Source organism: Myotis daubentonii, chromosome 2 (genome assembly GCF_963259705.1).
Source record: "Myotis daubentonii chromosome 2, mMyoDau2.1, whole genome shotgun sequence".
NCBI classification, from domain to species: Eukaryota; Metazoa; Chordata; class Mammalia; order Chiroptera; family Vespertilionidae; genus Myotis; species Myotis daubentonii.
Window position 1 is genome coordinate 19,770,937 of NC_081841.1, and position 23,798 is coordinate 19,794,734.

Consider the following 23,798-nt stretch of genomic DNA (forward strand, 5'->3'; position numbering starts at 1 on the left):
TGGGCAACTAGGGGACTGGCTTCCTAGGAAAGTAAGTGAAGAAGCAGGTAGGAGGTGCAGGGCAGAAGGAACCAACTAGAGGTCAAGTCCTAAGGGCGGAGATGACCGAAGTAAATTGGGGAGGGGGGGCTGCAAGGATATAAGGCTGTAGCCAGAAAGTGAGTATTGGAATGGAAGATTTATGTGTATCAAATTCACGAGATGACAAGTTCCAGAATGCGGTTAGAACTTGGGTGGCTCAAGTGCAAGTTTCAATAAGGCTCAAGGCATGTTAGCTCTTTATTTGTACACATTCCGGAAGCTGCCAGAGAAAGAGATGCTGGTATGGCTGATTTCTGTGAGCAACTGTGTCTCTAGTCCCAGCAGAAATCTGTTTTAATAGGAACAGACCTTTTAGGATTTTTTTTCTATTGTGTTAATCAAATCTCTAGAAACTGGCTGACCACCAAAATGCTGCTCAACTAGTGCCCACTACTAAACTAGCCCACATTTCTTTGATCTTTTTCATGCTCTTCACGCTTTCTCAATAGTAGTGGCAATGAATTGGGTGCAGGGAGCAGTTATCTGTGTTGAAGACGCTTAACTGGATTAGGGATATTCATGTACAAAGATGAAAGAACATCTATAAAACAAAATAGGTTTATAGAGTACTGCAGTCCAAATAGTAGTCACAAACACGCTGGTAGCATTTTCGGTGCACCAGGTGCAGCTCTAAGGGCTTTCCATGTGTGAACTCACTCAGTCCTCTCACCAAACAGGCCTTTGCAATTGACACGATCGATATCTCCATTTTATAGATGAAGAAACAAACTGAGGCCCAGGGAGGTCAAACGACTTGCCAGAGGCCACAGTTCGTAAAAGGCAGGCCCAGGGTTGGATCCCAGGCAGATACGGCAAATACTGCGGTGAGGCATTTATTCCCTTTCCCTTCTGAGGAGGAAGCAGGCTAATTAAGAACTTGCCAGCCACGGAGCAGGAGTTCCACCCAGGGCTGGCTGAGCTGTTAACCTTCAAGCCCTGGCTCTTGGTCCAGACGGTGACCTTTGAAAAGTTGTGAAAATGATCTCTGGCCTTTGCAGTCTCCCTCTGTGGAGGAGCAGCTTGGGAGAACCTTGGCAGTGACAGAGTCCTTGCTCAACACCTGTTTGTGGAAGAAACAAATGAGTGAGGATTGCCACACTTCCTGGTGTCACACTTGGCCGGCAGGTTATTTCACAGTTGAGTAATCCCAAATAAAGACAGGAACATGGTGTTTATAACTTGCTCTTAATGAAAGGGAATGCAGACAGGAACCCGGGAGGGAGAAACCGGGAACCTGAAGAAAAGGGCGAGAAGACCCCCAGGCCTTACTGCCGTAGGGCTGCATCGCTGGTGTGCAGGCGGCTGGCCTCCCTGCATCCCCCTCTCCGGCCTCTAGCTCAACTGCAAAAACCCAAAGGGACCCTGGGGCCTTGATAAATATTTGTCCAACGCGTGAATTGGTAAAGGCAAGGGAGGTGGCATATTTTGAAAGTCCATCCTCGCCCTCCCCACCCACCACACCTCGGTAGCCGCTGCTAGATAAAACTGTCCGCTCCTGGTGACTGTCATCTGCAGCGGAGCAGGACGGCCTGGTTGCTGTAGCCTCAGGGGCTGCAGGAGCAGCGGGAGCCATGCCCAGGTACACAGTGCACGTGCGCGGAGAATGGCTGGCCGTGCCCTGCAAGGACGCGCAGCTCACGGTGGGCTGGCTGGGTCGCGAGGCCGTGCGCAGGTACATCAAGAACAAGCCGGACAACGGTGGCTTCGCCTCGGTGGACGACGTGCACTTTCTGGTGCGCCGCTGCAAGGGCCTGGGCCTGCTGGACAATGAGGACCCGCTGGAGGTGGCCCTGGAGGACAATGAGTTCGTGGAAGTGGGTGAGTGGCCGGAGGGGAGAGGCGCGAATGGATGCAGCACACATCCCCGGAGGCTGGGCTGCCATCCCCACCTGCTGGCTGTGCAGGTGCTGCTAGGCCTCTGGGGGCCTTGGATCCTCACCCACCCTGCTGAGAAGGGGGCGGGGTGCGGGCAGGTCTATCCACCTTTTACAACAAGGCAACAGGCTCCCAGAGGACGCCACTTACCTAGAGTCAGTCAGGCTGCTAGTAAGAAGCCAAGAGCAGATGTGAACTCGGGACTGCAGGTCTGAATCCCTTCGAAGTAATTGAATTACTTTGTCCTATATAAATTAAAAAATATCTATATATCTCTATCTATCTATATACTTTTATTGATTTCAGAGAAGAAGGGAGAGGGAGAGAGAGATAGAAACATCAATGATGAGAGTGCTGCCTCCTGCACTTCCCCCCTCCCCCAAACCCCCACCCTCACCCCACCCCATGGAGCCCCAAACCCCGGGCATATGCCCTGACAGGGAATTGAACTGTGGCCTCCTTGTTCATATGCTCAACCACTAAGCCACCGGGTGGTGTATGTAACTATTTTTATAAACTTAAAGGTGAAGCCCTTCAAAAGACCTTCACCAGATGAGAGGCCTGTGGCACAGAGGAGTTCAGATTTCAAACAAAATAAAGCTGGGATGGGACAGAGGTGGGGGTTAGATCTTGAACTTTCGTTTAAACCAGGGTCCACGCCCGGCACCTGCATCTCTGCCCTTTGCTCTCCTTCATTGTAAAGATGCTAAGAGCACTTGGAAGTATCTGAAGTCACTTTAAAGCAGCCATTTCGAAAGAATTCAAAGGCAATTGAAGGGCTGGCACTTCCTTGCTTTACCAGCAAGGCCAAAGGGGCTCTCCGTTGTGGTGTGTAAGGGGTCCTTTTCGTCTTCTTGTTTCAGTTATAGAAGGGGATGCCATGTCTCCTGACTTCATTCCATCGCAACCGGAGGGAGTTTACCTGTATCCTTTCCTGCAGATTCTGGGGGTACTGGTGCGGGAGGGGGGGGGGGGAGGCTCCCGCCAGGGACGGGGCTGGGGCTGTGCTACACTTCCCAGTAGTAATTTCCTTTACCTGGATTCAGGTACAGCAAATACCGAGAGCCTGAAAAGGTAAGCGGCAAACCACTCTTTTTGTTAAGAAAATGAAGTCCCCCTCATTTAAGGAGGAGGAGGGCCAACAAGATTTATGAGCAAACACTACCAGTTAGGACAGGACTTTGTCCAGCTCCATGTTGTAGGAAAAAGCACTAGAAAAACAGTCCATACTCAGCTTCCTCTTAAGTAAGGTGTCTTTTATCTTAGCACATTAATAGCAGTGATAAAATCTCTGAAGTGGTCAAGTCTGGTTCTGCTTAAGGCTTCCCTATCTCTTGTTCGAGCAGCTAAGCTGTTCAGACTCACGGAGACCCCTTCCTTTGTGCAGTACATCGAATTAGATGGGGACAGCCTCACCACGGAGGACCTGGTCAACTTGGGCAAGGGACGCTACAAAATAAAGGTATGGGGGAGGGACGGACGTCCTCTGACCCTTTTTGCCACAAGTAGACATCTTCCACGTGCTCCTCTCTGACCAATGTTTTCCTAGCTCACCCCAACTGCGGAAAAGAAGGTGCAAAAATCCAGGGAAGTCATAGACAGCATCATAAAAGAAAAAACGGGTATCTTTCCCCCTTTGTGTTATACAATTATTTTTATAGACTTAAAAAAATATATGTCCTGCATCTAATTGGATGGTGTCTGTCTTTTATTCCAGTTGTGTACGGCATTACTACAGGTTTTGGAAAATTTGCCAGAACTGTAATTCCTATCAATAAGCTAGAGTAAGTTTGGCTCCTGCTCACACACATCCACATGCCACCTACCCCCATTTTTCAGATTCCTTTCAACAAGGGAGATATCATTTGACCCAATTTACAGATGAAGAGGATGAGGCTCGGGTTAATTTACACATGACTTGGTATTGAACTTATAGACTTGCTGGTTTCTTCCACTGCCTCATGCCACCTCAGTGTCCCTCCAAAGATGTAACTGTCCCTCCCCTCACTTCCCCAGATGAGGGACCATTTTCATGACTATGAGTTTACCTCCCAGAAAACCCTGTCAACACTTTGATGAACCTTCTCCTTCTGGAACATTTTATATCACTTTTCTAAAGTCAATATCTACATGTTTCCAAACATTCTCCAATAGGTTTGAATGGCCACACACAACTTTTGATCATAGGAAAATCTCCTAATTCCATATTTAGATCATTTCTAACTTTTTGTTCTTAGAAACATGGCTATAATGAACAACTAGTGCCTGGTCACGTCTTTAAGATACATTGCTAGAATTCTAGAAGTTTCTAGGTCAGATTAGAACGTGCACAGTAACAGTAAGAAGATTTTTTTCCCTTTCTCTTTCAGGGAGCTCCAGCTCAACCTCGTACGTTCACATTCTTCAGGTAAATCATTCGAAATGTTGGGTACCTCCTAGATCTTATTTGGTTAGCTGAATAAAGTACAGTGTGATGCATCCTGTAACAGCCAATATATTCCAGGGACTGGGTGCTTCGGGGGAGGGAAGGAAGCAGGAAGCAGCAGACAAGACCACCTTCCAGCTGAATCTCAGAAAAAGGAATAGGCCAAGTAGAGGGACAGGATTGGGACAGGAGCAGTGATGCTGAGAGTGGTGCACTCAGGACACAAAATTAGGGCTGAAAGTCAGGGAATGAGTTCATCAGGATGAGGTGAGATTGCAAAGCAACTTGTGCTGAGGAGTCTGGACACTATTCTAAGGATGTTGGGTGGGGAGTGGGAGCTTGCTGAAGTGTTCCAAGAAGGGAAACTGAGAAGGCAAATGTGGGGTTTCACCTTTGGAAGATGAGTCTTTAAGAAGCAAGAAAGTGAGGAGGGAGAGCAGTCCAACTCTGAGTTAAGAAGTGAAGAAAGACTTGAGAGATGGAGGCAGTCAGGAGGTGGAAGAGGTTTTGTTTTTCCATTGTTTTGTAGGTGTTGGGAAACCACTAATCCCTGAGAGATGTCGGATGCTCTTGGCTTTAAGGATCAATGTCTTAGCCAAAGGATACAGTGGCATTTCCCTGGAGACCCTCAAACAAGTTATCGAAGCATTTAATGGTAATGCAATGGATCCCTGACTGACCCTCCATTACCCTCCATTGAGGTTGGGCATGTCCCATAAGGTAGATCTGATGGCACTTCTGGGGCCCTAGTGTTCTGAGAATCTCCCAGGGTGAACTCTGGTCTGGAAGCTGGCCTGTGGGTGGCACTGCGTAATCCTATTGACAGTATTTAACAATTAGCAAAAACACTGCTATTCGGTGTCCAAGTTTACTTAGAAACCTACTGGAGACTTCCTACAGAATAGTACATGTCCTTTTATAAGTGGTGGTGAAATGGCAGACTAGGAATCTGGTACAAGTAGAGATTATGTTGCCTATGACTTTACCTCCCAGAAAGCTCCGTCAACACTTTGGTGAACTTTCTCCTTCTGGAACATTTTATATCACTTTTCTAAAGTCAATATTTACATGTTTCCAAACATTCTCCAATAGGTTTGAATGGCCACACACAACTGTTGGTCATAGGAAAAATCTCTTAATTCCATATTTAGATCATTTCTAACTTTTTGTTCTTAGGAACAAGGCTATAATGAACCAGCTAGTACCTGATCACGTCTTTAAGATACATTGCTAGAATTCTAGAAATTTCTAGGTCAGATTAGAACATGCACAGTAACAATAAGTGAAGGAGCAGAGGACCACAGAGGAAGAAGGTAATCCTCATGAGGATAGGGGTTCCAAATCACCTTTCCCCCACACAGCCTGATCTCGATTGTTTCTCTACGTACAGTGTTCCTCACCCACATTCATGCATCAAATCTGACTGTGTCTTGGCTAAAACCTATAATGCTTTCTGTTGTCCTTGCGTAATTGTCTTTCTCCAGGCATTTGTACTAGATCCTACTGGGGGAGGTGGGTCTCGCTGGCAAAGTGAGCTTGACCAGAACAAAGTTCTCCTGGAATAACTGCTGTCTACTCCCTCCCAGCCTCCTGCCTGCCCTATGTCCCAGAGAAAGGAACCGTTGGTGCCAGTGGAGACCTTGCTCCACTCTCTCATCTTGCTCTTGGGCTAACTGGAGAAGGGAAGATGTGGTCTCCAAAAAGTGGCTGGGCTGACGCTAAATACGTAAGACTTTAACAACAACGTCCATCGGAAGGATTTTCCCTGGGCTGGACACCTGGTGTCCAGCATGCTTTAAAACACTTAATCTTTACAGTATCTGAGTGAGGGGGCCACTGTTGTCCCTATTTTATAGATGAAAAAACTGTAGCTTAGAAGTCAAACTAGACAAGGCTCTTAGCTTCCATACCCAGCTGTCAGCCTCTGGACTTGGTGATCACGTTGGTGAAAAGGTACGCTGCCAGTGTTGATCCCAGGAATTTCTTCAGCACCTAAAACAATTCAGGTGCCTAGTTGAAGGTCACACGTCATTGCAGGTTTATTTAGTTGCCAGTCTCACAGGGACTAAGCTGTGGATCATAGCACTCACTCTGTGGCAGCGGTTCTTAACCTTCTGGCCCTTTAAATACAGTTCCTCATGTTGTGACCCAACCATAAAATTATTTTCGTTGCTACTTCATAACTGTAATGTTGCTACTGTTATGAATTGTAATGTAAATATCTGATATGCAGGATGGTCTTAGGCCACCCCTGTGAAAGGGTCGTTCGACCGCCAAAGGGGTCTCGACCCACAGGTTGAGAACCACTGCTCTATGGCCTCGGGAAAGAAGGTTCCATTTCGCTGAAAGTTCCCATTTCCCTGAAAGCTCCCACCTCATGGCTAATTAGAAGGCTTGCATTTGATAAAGCTTTTTATTTCTTCATTCATCCCCATATTCCATCAGAGCAGCACAAAGAATTATTTAAAGTGCCATCTCAGATCTACTGTTGGGAGGTCCCCTAACAGTAAGCAAAGGGTCGAGGACCAAGGAGAAGGGAGAAGTTAATGAAACAGATAATCCTTATGGGGATACAGGTTCCAGATCACCTTCCTTCCATGCAGACTCTTCCAGATCGTTTCTCTGTGTGCAGTGTTCCCCGGGCCACCTTCACACAGCAAATCTGAGCTTGTCCTGGCTAAAAACTACAGTGCTCCTCTCTGTCCTTAGGAGAAAGTCTGAACTTAAAGTGGCGACAAGAGCCTTGTTTGTCATGTTCTCCTCCTCCTTCTTCCCCGCCAGGGTTCTCCATCACAGAAGCTGGAGGCTCCTTGCAGCTGGAATGTGCTGTGTCCTAGGCAGAGGGACCAGCACAGGTCCATGCTTCTCTTCCCCACTCACTCCGGTTCCTCCTTCTGCTAAGTCCTCTGGGAAACTTCCCTCTCTGCTCTTCCAGTTCTTTTCCCTAACCCCCCCAAGTCTCCTTTGTTCCTCCTCTGTGCTCTCCTAGCATCTTACCTGATTACTTCTCACTGACTGTACCCACTTCCTACCTCCTGTAGCACTTAACATTCTATTGCTATAATTGCCCTTGAGCTTGGTGGTCTCCATTTTTCCCACACCAGGCCCAGCCCAACACTCAGAACAACAGGTGGTCTAATAACCTGAGAAATTGACATAGCAAATGGTGCAGGCTCTCTCTTCCTTCTTCCCTAGAGGGACCTTAACTTATTGACTGTTTTTACTTCTTTTATTTCAGAGTAAGATCATTTGGCCCATTTCCCCTCAGGATTCTGTTCTTATCTATTAGGCCAACCATACCCCCTTCATTGGTGCCCACACACTTGCCAAACAAGTGAGAAGCCCTGCTCTGACAACCAATGTATCTGCCAGTGTTTAGATACGTAGGAGGACTTTCTGGGTTAAGCTTCAGAGGTAGGGATTATGGACAGACAGTCAGAAGCCCAGCCTTAGCACAGCACAGGTGTGCATATGTGCTCAGGAAGCCACAGGAGAAAGGTGAGTCACTAATGTGGACACTTAACACAAAGGACCTAGACCAGTGATGGCGAACCTATGACACACGTGTCAGAGGTGACACGCAAACTCATTTTTTTGGTTGATTTTTTTTTTTGTTAAATGGCATTTAAATATATAAAATAAATATTAAAAATATAAATCTTTGTTTTACTATGGTTGCAAATATCAAAAAATTTCTATATGTGACATGGCACCAGAGTTAAATTAGGGTTTTTCAAAATACTGACACACTGAGCTCAAAAGGTTCGCCATCACTGGCCTAGAGGATAGGCCTTGTCCCTGAAACCTGCTACCAGACACCCACCCACCTCCAGGGGTCCCGGATTGCGAGAGGGTGCAGGCCAAGCCAAAGGACCCCACCAGTGCACGAATCCATGCACTGGGGCTCTAGTCTTTTATAAGACAGACCTTTGGGCTGAAAGATCTTTTATTGGGTTCCTCATTAAATTAGTAATTGTTACCCATTTTAATTTCTTAAATCATTCTTTAGGTCCTGGAAGCCCATGGATTGAAACCAATAGTTTTGAAGCCAAAAGAGGTAAGGATGTTCAAGGGAAATTTGTCCATGTCAACAAGTCTTTATTTACACACTACTTTCAGTCTTAATGCCAGTCTCAGTGATTTATTAAAATAAAAATGGCTCACATGTTTGTTGAAAGTTGATCACTGAAGAAACAGCTCCTCCATCAATATTTTAAAAAATTCTTCATGCCATAAATGCTTAAGGGTTCTCTTACCTAAGAACTTAAACTTTACATTGGAATCCCTAGAGATCCTTAAGAGACATTTTAATCCAGCATCTATTAGGATTCTCTAAACCAAGAGTATTGGACTAGAAATGTTTTAGTGTATCTTGTCTACAATGATGATAAATTAAAGAAGAAATGTAGCATAATTAAGATTTTATATGCCTTCCACACTGGAGCTGCTCTGCTGCCTTGAGAATGGAGATACTTAACAGCTATTCTATTTGCCAGATTTATAGTAGTAATTTCATGTAGGATGGCACTTAGTCCTAAAGTGCTTAAATAATCATTACTGACCTGCACTTCAGAAAACATGAATAAACATTGTTAACTGACTGACTACCTTTCCTCTCATGAGACCAAAAGACTAAATCAACTTGTACATAGGCTTGTTACAGAAATACAGTAGGCAACCTCTCTCCTCTGCCCCAAAGGGTCTGGCGCTCATCAATGGGACGCAGATGATCACCTCCCTGGGCTGTGAAGCTGTGGAGAGAGCCAGTGCTATTGCGCGACAGGCTGACATAGTGGCAGCCTTGACGCTGGAGGTGCTGAAGGGCACCACCAAAGCCTTCGATACCGGTCAGCATGGTCCCTCTCTTTGGTTGTTATTCATTCAACCAGAGCTGGTGGGGTGGGCTGGTTGAGGTCTTTAGACATGTGAGTGATGGGGGTGAGTGGTAGGGAAGAAAGAGAAAACTCAAGAGCCTATGGTGTGCCCAATACTGCTACAGTTTCTTCTAAATTCTGCCACAATCGACAATTGAAATGACCCTGGTTTATAAATAGATGCTGATCCTGATAGTTAAGTAACCTGCCCCAGATCACCTAGGTCTGACTCTCATCAAACTAAATGCTGTTTTAAGAAACTGTTTGCAGAGTTTTAGAACTATAGTAGGATTCAGTTTGGTCCCCTTTAGAAAATTGAGGGAGGGGGAACAACAGAAGTGGTAGCTTACTTAGAAAGTAGTGGGTTTGATGCCCTAGCTGGTTTGGCTCAGTGGATAGAGCATCGTCCTGTGGACTGAAGGGTCCCAGGTTCAAATTCCAGCCAAGGGTACATGCCCTGGTTGCAGGCTCAGTCCCCAGTGGGGGGCATGCAGGAAGCGTCCAATCAATGATTCTCTCTCATTGATGTTTCTATCTCTCTCTCATTCTCCCTTCCTCTCTGAAATCAATAAAGAAATACATTTAAGAAACAAAACAAGAAAGTAGTGGGTTTGAAAGACTCTCTATTATTATATACTAGTGGCCCAGTGCAAATTCGTGCGGGGGGGGGGGGGGGACGGGGGTGTCCATCAGCCTGGCCTGTACCCTCTCCAATCTGGGACCCCTTGGAGGATGGCTGACTGCTGGCAGTCAGAAATCCCTCTCGCAATCCAGGACTGCTGGCTCCTAACCACTCACCTGATTGCCTGCCTGATTGCCCCTAACCACTCTGTCTGCCAGCCTTCTCACCCCCAACTGCCCCCCCCACCAGCCTTCTCGCCCCCAACTGCCCGCCCTTGCCAGCCTGCTCGCCCCCAACTGGCCCCCCTGCCAGCTTGATCACCCCCAAATGCCCTCCCCTCCTGGCCTGATTGCCCCTACCCAACTCTGCCTTGGCCCCGCCACCATGGCTTTGTCCAGAAGGACGTCCAGAAGGTCTCCCAGTCTAATTAGCATATTGCCCTTTTATTAGTATAGATCAGTGATGGTGAACCTATGACACACGTGTCAGAGGTAACACGCGAACTCATTGTTTTGGTTGATTTTTCTTTGTTAAATGGCATTTAAATATATAAGATAAATATCAAAAATATAAGTCTTTGTTTTACTATGGTTGCAAATATCAAAAAATTTCTATATGTGACATGGCACCAGAGTTAAGTTAGGGTTTTTCAAAATATTGACACGCCGCACTCAAAAGGTTCGCCATCACTGGTATAGATAGTAGGATAAAAAAAACTGTCTCAAAGTCACTTAGTTAAATTAGACCACTGTAGAGCTCCCTTCCATTATGAGCCTAAATCTTTTTAGGGTAGTCCAGTGTCTTGAGTGAATTCTTAGTAGTTGAATTCTCAACACACAATTTGCACTTGGAGATTTCAAAGAGTAAAGACAATAAGGAATATCTTGCTTTTGGAGATAAGTTTACTGCTCGGTGGTAGTTGGACCCTGGGCCTTTTGAGGGCTGTGTCAGCTCCGTGGTTGGTTCTGAACATCCATGGTAGTTCGTTCTAATATAAGAGTTGCTCAGGCTCTTTCTCCTTCATCAATTCTAGACATTCATGCTGTTCGCCCTCATCCTGGGCAAATTGAAGTTGCTTTCCGGTTTCGGTCACTCTTGGACTCGGATCACCACCCATCAGAAATAGCAGGTCTGGGCATGTTTGTGTGAGTGAGCTTATTTGGTTTTGTGTTTTGTGGGGAAAAAAATTGATAACATGTTCCCTGCTGTCTCCTTCACCTTTCCACAGAGAGTCACAGGTTCTGTGACCGCGTGCAGGACGCGTACACCTTGCGCTGCTGTCCACAGGTAAGTCAGCAAACAAAAGTGTCCTTTCTCTCTCTCAATGCAGGTGGGAAGCAGAAAAAGAGGGAGGTGTTAGAAAATCATGTAATGGTCAATTAGAATCCAATTTTTTTTACAGCTTCTATTAAAAATTTTGTAGATCATACTTCCATTTGTCCCATTATTGTCGTTTCTATTCCATGTGATAAGCTTTTGAATTGCTTTGCTCAACCTTGAAGAGAAGTACAACAGACATCTTGCTGTGTTGGTTTAGTGCCCTCACTTTTTCAGTTTCTTAGTAACAACATTATTTTAACCAGTTAGTGGAGTTTTACTTGCTCTCCCTGTTAGATAGAACTAGGACCAGCCAGCCAGAGATGTTCACAGAAAAGCCTAATAAAAATTCAAGTGCCCATCCATGGTATACCTTAGCTGCATTTAATAGGCAGACCTAAATCATGGTAAATAAATCTGTGAGGCTTAACTTTAAATAAAAAATGCAGATGACTTGGGTTAGCATGAGGTATCCTGTATCGATTTTACAACTCATTTGCATATGGTAATTAGTTGAATGAGAGATTAACTCAAGAATGCTTCTCAGGAATGAAACAATACAGGATGGAGCAAACGTAGGTTTATGGTTGTTCAATAACACAAGAATAAACTCCGTGTTTCTCATACTCACAACTGTAAACTTACTTTTGGCCCACCCTGTATTCAGCTTGTGTCAAATTCCAGTCTACAGTGTCATAAAGAGTCCTCCCTAGAGGACTCACGTCCTTGTACTCAGCAAGTTCTATTCTAGCTAGTAGATCAAAAACCTCTACGGGGAAGAATTGCCAAATTAGATCTGCTATAGGAATACATCCCACTTCCAAACATCCTGCTATTCTAACAGGGATATCAGACTCTATGTGACAGGCAGTCTTCCATGTAGTAACTCATTTACTCTTGTATTTTAGGTCCATGGTGTGGCGAATGACACAATAGCGTTTGTGAAGAAACTAATTACCACAGAACTAAACAGCGCAACAGATAATCCTGTATCTTTTGACGTTTACTAAACTATAGTCATAGAATTTCAGCTGGTAACTTTAAGATCTGAAGTGATCACTGTCCAGAAGCTCTGTCCCGTCTCTGGTCACTTCATTTCATAAACTGAGCACCTGAGGTTCAGAAGTTAAGGGACTTTGTCCAGATCCGAGCTGGGAGGTGGCAGAGGTAGGTCTCCGAACCTAATCTCAGGTTCAGAGTGGAACACGCCGAAGCTTCAAAATTGACCCATTAACGATGAAATGGGGTGGATTTCCAGCATTGACTGAGAGGTTTTATGAAGACATTTTCCCTAAAACCCACTGCTGGGGCTGTTGGTAGAAGGAGGAAGACCTACGTGCCAGGTGTGATTGTGGAGACCGGGGTAGGTGGCATGTATGTACACCTTCCTGGTTCCAGTAATGCCATGATGCTTTAGATAGAAGCAACCTTTAACATTTCCCAAAGTGTTGGTCAAAGAGGCATGGTTTTCCATATCCCGAGGTTTTATTTCTGACAGGGACTTGACTCAAATCGGTGTTTTCTGTGTTTGTACAAAGAAGAGTAAGAACACTTCCATTTCTCAAAGACGGGGCCCGACTCCCTTTCCTGGTGTGGGTATCTCAGAGCCATCTTGTTTCTGCCATGGAATGCGATCACTCAGGGGTCACACTGGCAAAGTCTCCACAGAGACAATACTGCCTGTGAAGACCACCAAACCCTGTAGAAATCTGTTTCTCCTATCCCACGTCTGCCTCAAGTCTCAGCCCTGGGGAGAGTGCTGGATCAGCATCCCTGAAAGCAGCTCGCAGCCTGGGCTAGCACACGGGTCCGCAGTAGCTGTGTGAGGTTTCTCTGGAGAGCTTACTTCAGGATGCGGGTTTTGCGTCCTCTCGGATAGTTTCACAGTTAAGTCAAACCCACACTAAATAATCCTCAACTCACTAACCCACCTGTACACCATCCCACCTCCCAAAGGGAGTAGTTTTCCTGAACTCCAGGTAGTCGTATCTCATCTATCTGTCCTGTAGAGCAGACATATCCATTAGACACTTACATAATGTAGGTTGAAAGGATATCTTAGAGAGTTAAAAAAAAAAACAAACCATTAAGTTATTGGAAATGGGAGAGGAAATAATTCTGTACTAAATTCTCCCCCCCACACTTACCTCAGCAAAAATTTCAGCCAAAAGTTCTTTATTTAATGAAAGGGTTTTAATCCCTGATGAATTTCCAATTGCCTACTCTTTGGGAGTTCTCCTGCAATACTGGTGTTACCTGAAATAATGTTTTCCTAAGGTTTCTTTTGCAGACAGAGCACCTATTACCTAGTTACTAGATATGATGGAAGTTAACTTCTAATTGCTATAATCGAATAGTCAACCAACAAATTTGGAGCTAAAGAACAATAGAACATGCTTATGTTCTAAATTGGTGCAGAGATCACTTGCTATAAGGATTCAGAGAATGGAGAGAAGGCCAAAGGCCTATGGTTGGGGTGGGTTCATGGAGAAGAACAGGCGTGCGGTTATAATACATGGAAAAGGGCAACTCCAGACTTGATGAAGATCATGTAACACGTGCATCTCCAGCTCTTTGGAAGTCAGAACCCTTCTCACACAGAATGAGTCCCTGGTTGATATAATAGGTAGCAAATATTCTTTAGCCCAGTAGGTAAAAATTAGCTCTTTGGAACTTGGAAGAAGGGTCTATTACTGCCTTTGTCTGTTGGTTTAAGTAAAGTGCATGATGGAATGCAAAGATCCCTGAGAATATGAATATTCGGTGAGTCCGAAGTTGCCTCAGACCTAAGTGAGTTTACAATGATTTCTTGGCTGCCCTTTGCTGAGAATGCTGACACAGATCACTGCGTTAGAGAGTTTGCTTGGAAGTTTTCCCAAAATTGATTATTCCAGACAATTTGCTGGTTGGGCAGCAGCAATGTCTTCCAGTCAGCAGGTTTTCTATGGAGCACAAGCTCACAGGGCCCATTGAAGAAACAGAATTTGCTTTTACACTGGTATCTGGTCTCTGCTCTTAGTTTCAGGTTATAAACTTTTCAAGAGCAACTACTACCCACTAAGATTAGCACAGTTATGATACTTGAGAATCTCTAATCTCAAGAGAAAACAGCATTTTTATGCCTTGTGTTTCTTTGGCCTTGACTTGGGTATACACAATTCTTCTTCAAGATTGTGTGTGTGTGTGTGTGTGTGTGTGTGTGTGTGTGTGTGTGTCCCTTTATGTCAACAACTGCTTGGGGACTCTCTCTCCACATTTTACAAGGGCTGCCACCTCAGGGTGCTCAAACCTTAACCTATTTTGAAAGATGGTCTTTGCCAGCCGGGGAGAGACCATTTCCGGAGGAAACTTCCATGGTGAATACCCAGCCAAAGTAAGCTATTTTTAGAGTTGCTGCTGCCCCTGAAAGCATATTACAATACAGGCCAACTGAATTGAGACGCTCTTTCAGGCCCTGGACTATTTGGCCATCGGTGTCCATGAACTTGCTGCGATTAGCGAAAGAAGAATTGAAAGGCTCTGTAACCCCTCCCTCAGCGAGCTGCCTGCCTTCCTGGTGGCTGAAGGCGGTCTGAACTCTGGATTCATGATAGCCCACTGCACAGCCGCAGCCCTGGGTAAGGACACTGCCCTTTGCCCATTGAAGGGCCCCTCCATTTTACCTGAAAATATCGAATGTTATCTTTGAATGAGATCTAACTTTCTCAACACCTTCATCTGCGTCCTACCTCTCTTCATACAAACACAGCAGGTTGTCTCTTTAATATTTTTAAGAAAAACATATAAGACAAAACCTAAGCAATATTATACTGACACATAATAATACACAAGTGAGATTGTAAACAATGAGGTTTCCACAACTTCTCTGCAGGAAACAATTTGTCATCATATGAACTTTATTTTTGTAACTTTTCCCCCAATCTCAATTTGAAGACCATCAGAAAGAAAAAGATGTTCATAGTTAATGATGAAATGTGAACTGATCTAAAATAATAAAACGTTGGATACATTTCATTAGGTATACCAACCGCTACACATGTGGTTACAACATGCAACAAGGAAGTGCTATGGGCTTCACTTATAGTCACTCTCTTAATCGTCACAACAATATCATGGGGCAGGTACTTATTACACCTCCATTTTACAGATGAATACCTGGAAATCCGAGAAGTTAAGTGTCTTACCCGCACTTGCACAGCTAGTAAGAAGCAGAGGATTCAAAGACAGGCATTTTGGCTCTCAAATCTGTGCTCTCATTTCAATTATAGAGGTTCTCATTTTAATCAATACTTAATCCTAAAATGTGGCTGCCAAATTTAACAAATAGGAATGCAGGATATCCAGTTAAATTTGAATTTTGGGGGGACATAATTGTACTAAAACTTATATTTTTTTAATCTGAAATTTGATTTGACTGAACATCCTGTATTGCTATCTGGCAAACCTGCCCAAGAGGCAGGATAGCATGTAGCTCACTGAGAGCATGGAGTCTGGGTTCGAATCCTGGCTCTGCCATTTACGGTGTGACAAGGAACAAGTCTCAGTCCTGTTGCCCTCAGTTTACTCCTGTGTAAAATGGGCATGATAAATTTCCCTAGTGGGGCCATTTTGAGGATTAAATGAATTAATGCAGGTAAAACTTTAGAACTAATATAGCTGCTATTCCTCCTAATCCCTTCATCACCTAAGCCTCACACTAAAACTCAACACAAAGAACCAACAAAGGGCCACTGAATTCATTTTCTCCTCTGTCCGATATCTTCTACTTGCTCACTTACCTGCGTATTAAAATATCCTTTCAAAGGGCAACCGGTTCTCCTATTAATCTGGTGGGAGGGGGGGAGGTAGTTGATTTCTAGAGAATATGATAGACCTTTGGAAGCCCCGTATGAATGTTAGCTTCCCAAGCTGCCTAATGACATTGCTCAGCTTGCTTTCGTTATAATGAACCTTTTTCTTTGTTCGGCCCCTTGTACGTTATGTTTCTGAACAAAACAGCCTGCTGATCCATGTAGCAGGTTTAGAGGTCTTGGGTTGCATGCTGGGACCTGAGAGTCTTGGGCAAGCCCATTTATAGCTAGATTATCTCGGGTAGGCTCCTTATAGCATGCAGAACAGTGACACTTCACTCAGAGCCACTCTCAGCATCATAGAAAGCGGGGGTGGGGTTGGAGGGGGGGGGGACTGGCTCTGAATTTGACCTCTCCTGCTGGAGAGAAGGAATTCTGTAACCTAGGTCCTTGCTACTTAAAGTATCATCCTTGGACCAAAAGCAGAGCCATTACCTGCGAGTTTGTGAGAATAATAGCACCTCAAGCCCCACCTGAAATGCAACATTTGCATTTTAATGAGATCTAGTGATTCATATGCTTGATAAAGTTTGAGAGACATCAATCTAGTTAATTTCTAGGATCTCCTCACCTCCCTAATATATGTATCTCTGGTGACACAACCAGTCAAATTGTCCTCAGGTACCTGGAAGTGAGCACGTATCTCCCTGACATGCTAAATGCTTTCATTGTTTTCAACTTGGCGTTGTGATATTTGGGTTCCCATCCGGTGTTAGAACTCATGATAGCTTTAGAGCCTTTCTCATGTTAGGGAAAACACAACATGGTTCCTTCCCCAAAGTAACTTTGGACCATGTGGTGCTTGGATAACCACCAAAAGCTCCTGGAGTGGGTGCCATGGAGCACTTTGGGGAAATATGTGTCATCTGGGCAGTTTTTCCCGTTCGAACATAATTAACTAGCGCTGACCTCTTGCAGTTTCTGAGAGCAAGGCTCTGTGCCACCCCTCGTCTGTGGACTCGCTCTCCACCAGCGCTGCCACAGAGGACCACGTCTCCATGGGAGGATGGGCAGCCAGGAAGGCCCTCAGGGTCATCGAGCACGTGGAGCAAGGTAACCCCAGCCATGCCGGGATCCTGGGCCTCACTCACAGTGGTCCTCAAAGTGGGGTCCCCACCGGCAGCATCAGCATGACCTGGATCTTGTTAGAAAGGCAAATCCTCAAAGCCCCTCCCAGCTCTGCAGGGTGAGAAACTCTAGGGAGCAGGGCAGAGGAATCCGGAGGTAGCCAGTCCTCCAGGTGATTCTCATGCTGGAGATTCAGAACCGCTCTTGCTGCCCAAACTGGTTCACCTGCTGGCTTTTAAAACAGCAACACAAGACTTTCAGAACATATTCAAAGTGGGGAGATTAGTGCCATGAACCTCATACACACCTCACTGATTCAACAGTACATTTGCTTTATTTTTTCTCTTCTCAACCTATTTTCAAAGAAATTCATTATATAATTTTCTTCCTGCATACTTTAATTCTTAACGCCAAGTTGAAAACAATGAAAGCATTTAGCATGTCAGGGAGATACGCGCTCACTTCCAGGTACCTGAGGACAATTTGACTGGTTGTGTCACCAGAGGAGGCTTGATGTATGCCAGAGATACATATCTTAGGGAGGTGAGGAGATCCTAGAAATTACCTAGATAGATGTCTCTCAAACTTTATCAAGCATATGAATCACTAGATCTCATTAAAATGCAAATGTTGCATTTCAGGTGGGGCTTGAGATGCTATTGTTCTCACAAACTCTGATGCCACCAGAATGCCATCATCACAGCCTGTCTTGGTATCACCATTGAGTACACATTCAAATTCTCCCAATTATCTCAGTGTCTGTACAGTGGGTTTGTTCAAATCAGGATGCAAGAGCCACATTTTAAATTTGGTGGTCAAGGTTTTAAGCTTCTTTTCATCCAGAGCTGTCCCATCTTCCTCCTCCCCCCACTTCGGCCCCCCCCACCCCACTTCATTCCACTGACCAGCTGAAAAAAACAGGTCAGTTTTCTGATAGAGACCGGGATTGTGGACTCACCTGTTAGCTTCCTTGTGGTGTTACATTTAACTTGCTCTCTGTCCTATGCGTTTCCTCTGCGTGGCGGTTGGCCCTTAAAGGCTTGGCAAGCCTGAGATCCCACCATTTTGGCAAAGGTACTTCACAGGATGTTAGGCCCTCTGCTCCCTGACCTCTTAATTACTGCTTGTTTTTGTTTTTTTAAAGAGAAATTGCCTTCCTTTAGGACTTATGTTCTAAGTTCCTCAGTTTTTGCAACTGTATTTAAAGTAGTTGGCTGATAAAAGAATATCTCTATTCTAAGATGAGAGAGTTAAATATTCTTTTTTTTTGTAACAGCTGTATTGATATATAATTTATAAATTTTCCCAATTATCTCAGTGTCTGTACAGTGGGTTTGTCCAAATCAGGCCTCAATCACATCCCCAGATGGATCTAGAATACCTAGAAGTGTGTTTGGCACAGACATGGTGCTCGGATATTTACATGACAATAAAGTTGGCCTGGAGGTCCAAATTATAGATCTAGCTCATCTGATGCAGTTCTATACATTTATATCAGGTGCAGTTTAGAAAAAGAATTGGTATTTTCAAGCATGTTTACCGTCAGTTAAGTTTGCTTCGATTCAGATCTTAAACAAATACCTACAAATCTTGGAACCCAGTGGTGCTGGATATAAACTCGCAAGATAAGGATCTGCTTTATTACAGCGCCTAGTGATTCCTCATTGCATAAGGGGCACAGAAAGAGGAGGATTCTGCCTGGATTAACCCATGAAGGAGATATTCTTCCTCTCTGCCAGCTTGGAAATTACAGTGAGGCAGACATTGGACAACAACTTGGCAACTTTTTGTAGCACGTAACAAAATTCCGACCAAATACTAGAGTCTGAAGCCATGAGAGAAGGCATCTCCAAAGAAGTATTTAAGATGAGGACCTGAACAACAAGTAGGGACTGCAAAGTGGGAGAAGTGCAATGGTAGTTTCGTAAGGAAAGGGGTGTGCACAAAATAAACCAATCTGAGATGCATGGAGATGAGAGTGCAAGACATCTAAGTCCCAATTTCTAGAATTTCAGTTGTAGTGGACTTGGTAGCTTTTGAGTTTGAAAGCTCGAAAGGGACATTACTTAGGGTGGGGCCAAAGTAGGTTTACAGTTGGGAGTACACAAAACATGAAGTTTATTCTTGTATTATTATTGATTAATAATTGTATTAGTTTCCATACAAACAACTGTAGACTCAGTCCCAGGGCAACCAAAGATTCATTTGCTCCTTCGTTGGCTCCTTCAATCCTTTGATGAAGTTCTGCGTGCCAAGTATTTCAGGCCAAAGGGATCAGCAAGACTAACTACAAAAGGAAACTTACACAAAGGTGGAAATAGCGAACAGATTTTCCCATCGCTATTAGAAGAGGTGAGAAGGGGAAAACAGAGTTTACCTGGACTCTTTCCCCCTTCTCACCATTAAAGATGCATCCAAGATGGCCATCCACTTCTGTCATTCACAGCCCTCAAGCAGGAGGTCGGACTTTCACCAGTCACCCCTCCTCCTTTCTCGTTTCAGTGCTGGCCATCGAGCTGCTGGCAGCCTGCCAGGGCATCGAGTTTCTACGCCCCCTGAGGACAACCACTCCCCTGGAGAAGGTCTATGACCTGGTGCGCTCGGTTGTCAGGTAAAGTCTGTCGTCATGGAAGTGACACGGTCTCAGAACCGTGAGCCCTGGCAGTGCTCATGTCTGGCTGATGACTTGGTTTGCGTTCTCTGCAGGCCCTGGATAAAAGATCGCTTCATGGCTCCAGACATCGAGGCAGCGCACAGACTGCTTGTCGACCAACAGGCAAGCTGACTATTCGGCTTCTTTCTTGGTTTGGGGTCATTACGGGAAAGTAAAGTGGGGTGGGTCCTGGAGAAACCTTGTCTTATTCATTCATTTTCTGGCTATTCCCTGGAATGAACAAAAGGGTACTTACGCAATTTGCAAGGCCACCAAGAAGCTATTGGATAAACTCTTAGGTGTCCCATGTGGCACCCAAACATTGAGTGTCTAAGGATTGGAAGCAAAAATAAATTTTAAACGGAACTTTGGAACAAGTATTTGCGGGGAGAAAATGAGATGAAAGGTTCATGGATCCCCTTCACCAAGAATGTACTCTTTCATTCAAAAGTACTTTCTCATTTTTTAAAAAATATCTTTTTATTGATTTCAGAGAGGAAGTGGGGGGGAGAGAGAGAGAGAGAGAGAGAGAGAGAGAGAGAGAGAGAGAAACATCAATGATGAGAATCATTATTCAGCTGCCTCCTGCGCACCCTCCACTGGGGACCAAGCCTGCAACCTGGGCATGTGCCCTTGACCAGAATTGAACCTGGGACCCTTCAGTCCCCAGGCCGAAGCTCTAGTGGCTAGAGCCAAACCAGATAGGGCACTGTCTCTTCTTATAATGCCATTACCACCACCACCTGGTCCAATGCCTGCATAGATCTGGAGAGAAAACAAAGTCCCAGGTTTTTGCTTCAAAGGGCTGTGAGTCTGTCTGGTGCTCTGGTGTGTCCCACCCATCACCCTGGTGACATACGGTTCCCTTCACTACTGATTTCCTCTGGCTGCATTGACTATAAACTCATCTGATAAAGACAGTTGCCTAGCATGCTGACTCATTTTTTAAAGTTCTTTAAACCTTTTGTAGTAATTTGTGAATATCCTGTTGCTTAGAATTGCTTGATTTCCCCTGAAATCATTGCTCTGCTCTTGGGGAAGGATTTTTCCCTTTGATCTTCATACATTTTCTAAGGTGATACAAAAGAAGAGGCGGGGGGGGGGGGGGCAGTGGAGGGAAAGGCCCCTTGGCTGTCAGCAGCAATCAGGTAAAAAACAACAAGTAGCTATAAACCAAGAACAGGGCCTTCATTTGAGAAGGTGCTATGCTTGAAAGAGAACAGATTGCTGGGCCTGAGGCAGTGCTTCTCAAACTGTAGTGTGCCTGTGGATCTCCTGGAAATTGGGTGAAAATGCAGATTTGGACACAGTGGGGCTGACATTCCGACTTGTCCCCAGTGATGCTGGTGCTGCTGGTCCAGGGGCCACTTTGAGGGTCTCAGAGACAGAGCACACGAGGCAGGGAAATAGAGCAGATGAGGAAATCCACTGCTTTTTATCATTCGAGGTTTGCTTGAGAAAACACACAGTCAGACCCTGAGCAATTTTCCTTAATTCTGTCCACACCGAATTCTCTAGGTTTTGTTTGTTTTTTTGGCTTGTTTGGCTTTAGAAGAGCAAGCAGCTGAAAGCCTTCATGGTAACTTCAGAGAAGTTTTGGAATTTGTGTTTTAAAAGTTTTGAATGCAACCAGAGACCAGTCGACACTGATCGTGTGCTAAATGCCTTATCATAAAAGCAAGCAACAGCTGCAACAACTGTCTTCATCAGATAATGTTTTGTCTTCAGGTGAGGTTGATGTTTAATGACATATGAAAACAATGTTGTCAACATTTCGGTCTCATCCTTGTTTCTCAGGTGTGGGAAGTAGCTTCACCATACATCGAAAAATACAGGAGGGAGCATATTCCTGAATCGAGACCTGTTTCTCCGACGGCCTTTTCCCTGGAGTCTCTGCGCAGGAAGTCCAGCAGTATACCAGAGTCAGCGGAGCTTTAACAGGCTTTGCCGTGGGATGTAGATCAGATGGTATTTAGTTTGACAGCAAGCAGCACTGTGCTGAAGGAGAGGCCTGAGAACTTGGTTTAGGTAGATCAATTCATTACATAATTCAGTTCTTCTAAAACCTACTTTGGCTAGACCGGTGGCAGCAATACGGTTGCTAACTCTCACTCTGCATTCTTGTTGGTCTGGTCTGAGGTGCAGCAGGGATTATAGGAGTTTTTGTTTTTTGTTTTTTCCTTTAATGCTATCTCACTCTTAAGGGTGAGAAGAGCACCCACACTGCATAGGTCTTTTACTCTTAACATTAGAGCAACACATCTTGAAACAGATTGATGGCATTTTTCTGAAAACATTAGACTTTGGAAAATCTTATTTGTTTGTTTGTTTGTTTGCTTTGACAAGTTCTCCACTAGTTAACTCTGGCTGATTGTACTATGCTATGACTAGTGTTCCTTAATACATCTTCATAAACAACCCTTTTTAAATCTTAATTTGTCTTTAAGTTGCTCTTTCTTCTAATAATGGAATCATAGTAAAGAATAGTTGATAGGTCAACAAGAGGTCTGTGTAAAGGGATTAAGGATATAAAGATTGCTATTGGAGTGTCTCTTACTGAACTGCATATTTCATATTTATCAATTATCACTACACACATCCAAAAAGGACTCGATGCTTAAACTAGAGTTGGAAGTTAGTATGATCACTTTTTTGCTATATGTTAGCACTCAAGTCACATTATTTATTTTTGTTTTATTTTTATTAAATTTATTGAGATGATATTTATACAATTATATAGGTTTCAGGTGTACAATTCTATAACACATCATCTGTATATTGTATTGTGTGCTCACCACCCCAAGCCAAGTCTCCTTCTTGATTCACATTCTTATAATAACCCTGTGTTAAGCCTCCTTGTTTCACAGACAAAGAATCTGTTGTTCAGAAGTTAACCAACCCCTCTCTGTAATGGTGACCATTAACATGAAGCTCCATTGACAAAAATCAGATGGGGCCCTAGGATGTATTACCCAATATGTTTCTTCCCCAAAAAAGGACCTTCTAGGAAGGCGAAAGTATAATTTCCCAGATGAAGGATAGGTCAGATGCCCTCTAGGTTTCTAAGATCTGTGACTTTGCACCCCTCCCATGCAAATGTTGAAAGAACATCTAGTGCAGGAATCTGAAACTATAGCTTTAAAACCTACAGCTGGTTAAGCAAGGACAGACACACTTGCCAGATTTCCAAGCCGATTACAGCCTAAAATGGGACCACCAGCATATTTCACAATAGTTTTCACTCTAGATTGCAGCCTGTCCAGAGGAAGGTGGAGACAGAAGTCAGAACTACTGCCTACAGCAATTCAGAGAACAGAAAAGGCTGAGGAACCTGTTCTTGATGCTGTTCTTGGTAAAATGTGAACACACACACACACACACACACACACACACACACACAAAGTTTATTGATTCTTACCCAGGAGCAGCAGCTGAGCCAGCTGTCTGATGGCTGTTTTTCACTCCTGTTTGGGGGGTGCTGGATCCCAAATATCCCCAGGGTCTTCAGGGGCCCTTTTTCATTGAGCTTTTTAAAAAATATTTTTAATTGATTTTTTTTTTTTTTTTTTTTTTTTTTTTTTTTTAGAGAGAGAGAGAGGAAGGGAGAGGGAGAAAGAAACATCCATGTGAGAGGGGAACATCTATGGGCTGCCTCCTGCACGCCCCCTACTGGAGATCAGGCCCATAACCCAGGTATGTGCCCAGGATTCAAACTGGCAGCCTTCTTTGTACAGGACAATGCCCAACCAACTGAGCCACACCAGCCAGGGCTGTCATTGAGCTCTTTCAGTAACTGACATCACATGCCTTCAAGAGAATGTCAAGGTATATATAGAATAAACTCATTGTCTCATGTTATCACTGGATTCTTAGATTTTTTAAATGGTTTACCACCTCTTTAGGGAAAGGCTATTCTAACTGTGGTTAATCAAGTTTCTGAAAGATGTAGTCGATGAATGTTTGCCCATGAAAAAGTATCTTTAGAAAATGTGATTGACTGGGTCTTTCTCTTTCCCTTTGAGTAGCAGCAAAA

General features: G+C 44.4%; 1 protein-coding gene across 1 annotated transcript; it reads left to right on the plus strand.

Moving 5' to 3' along the window:
- The first annotated feature begins 851 nt into the window (after positions 1–851).
- On the plus strand, positions 852–23,321 carry HAL (histidine ammonia-lyase). The gene is made up of 20 exons (XM_059681930.1): positions 852–1,899; positions 2,820–2,880; positions 3,003–3,030; positions 3,344–3,418; positions 3,506–3,578; positions 3,674–3,740; positions 4,326–4,363; positions 4,911–5,036; positions 5,968–6,107; positions 8,391–8,438; positions 9,081–9,228; positions 10,911–11,006; positions 11,106–11,164; positions 12,103–12,183; positions 14,502–14,567; positions 14,646–14,811; positions 16,963–17,097; positions 19,615–19,723; positions 19,819–19,888; positions 21,563–23,321. Exons 1-20 carry the CDS (start codon positions 1,653–1,655, stop codon positions 21,701–21,703), a joined length of 1,974 nt encoding a protein of 657 aa, XP_059537913.1. The 5' UTR covers positions 852–1,652; the 3' UTR covers positions 21,704–23,321.
- The last annotated feature ends 477 nt before the right edge of the window (positions 23,322–23,798 follow it).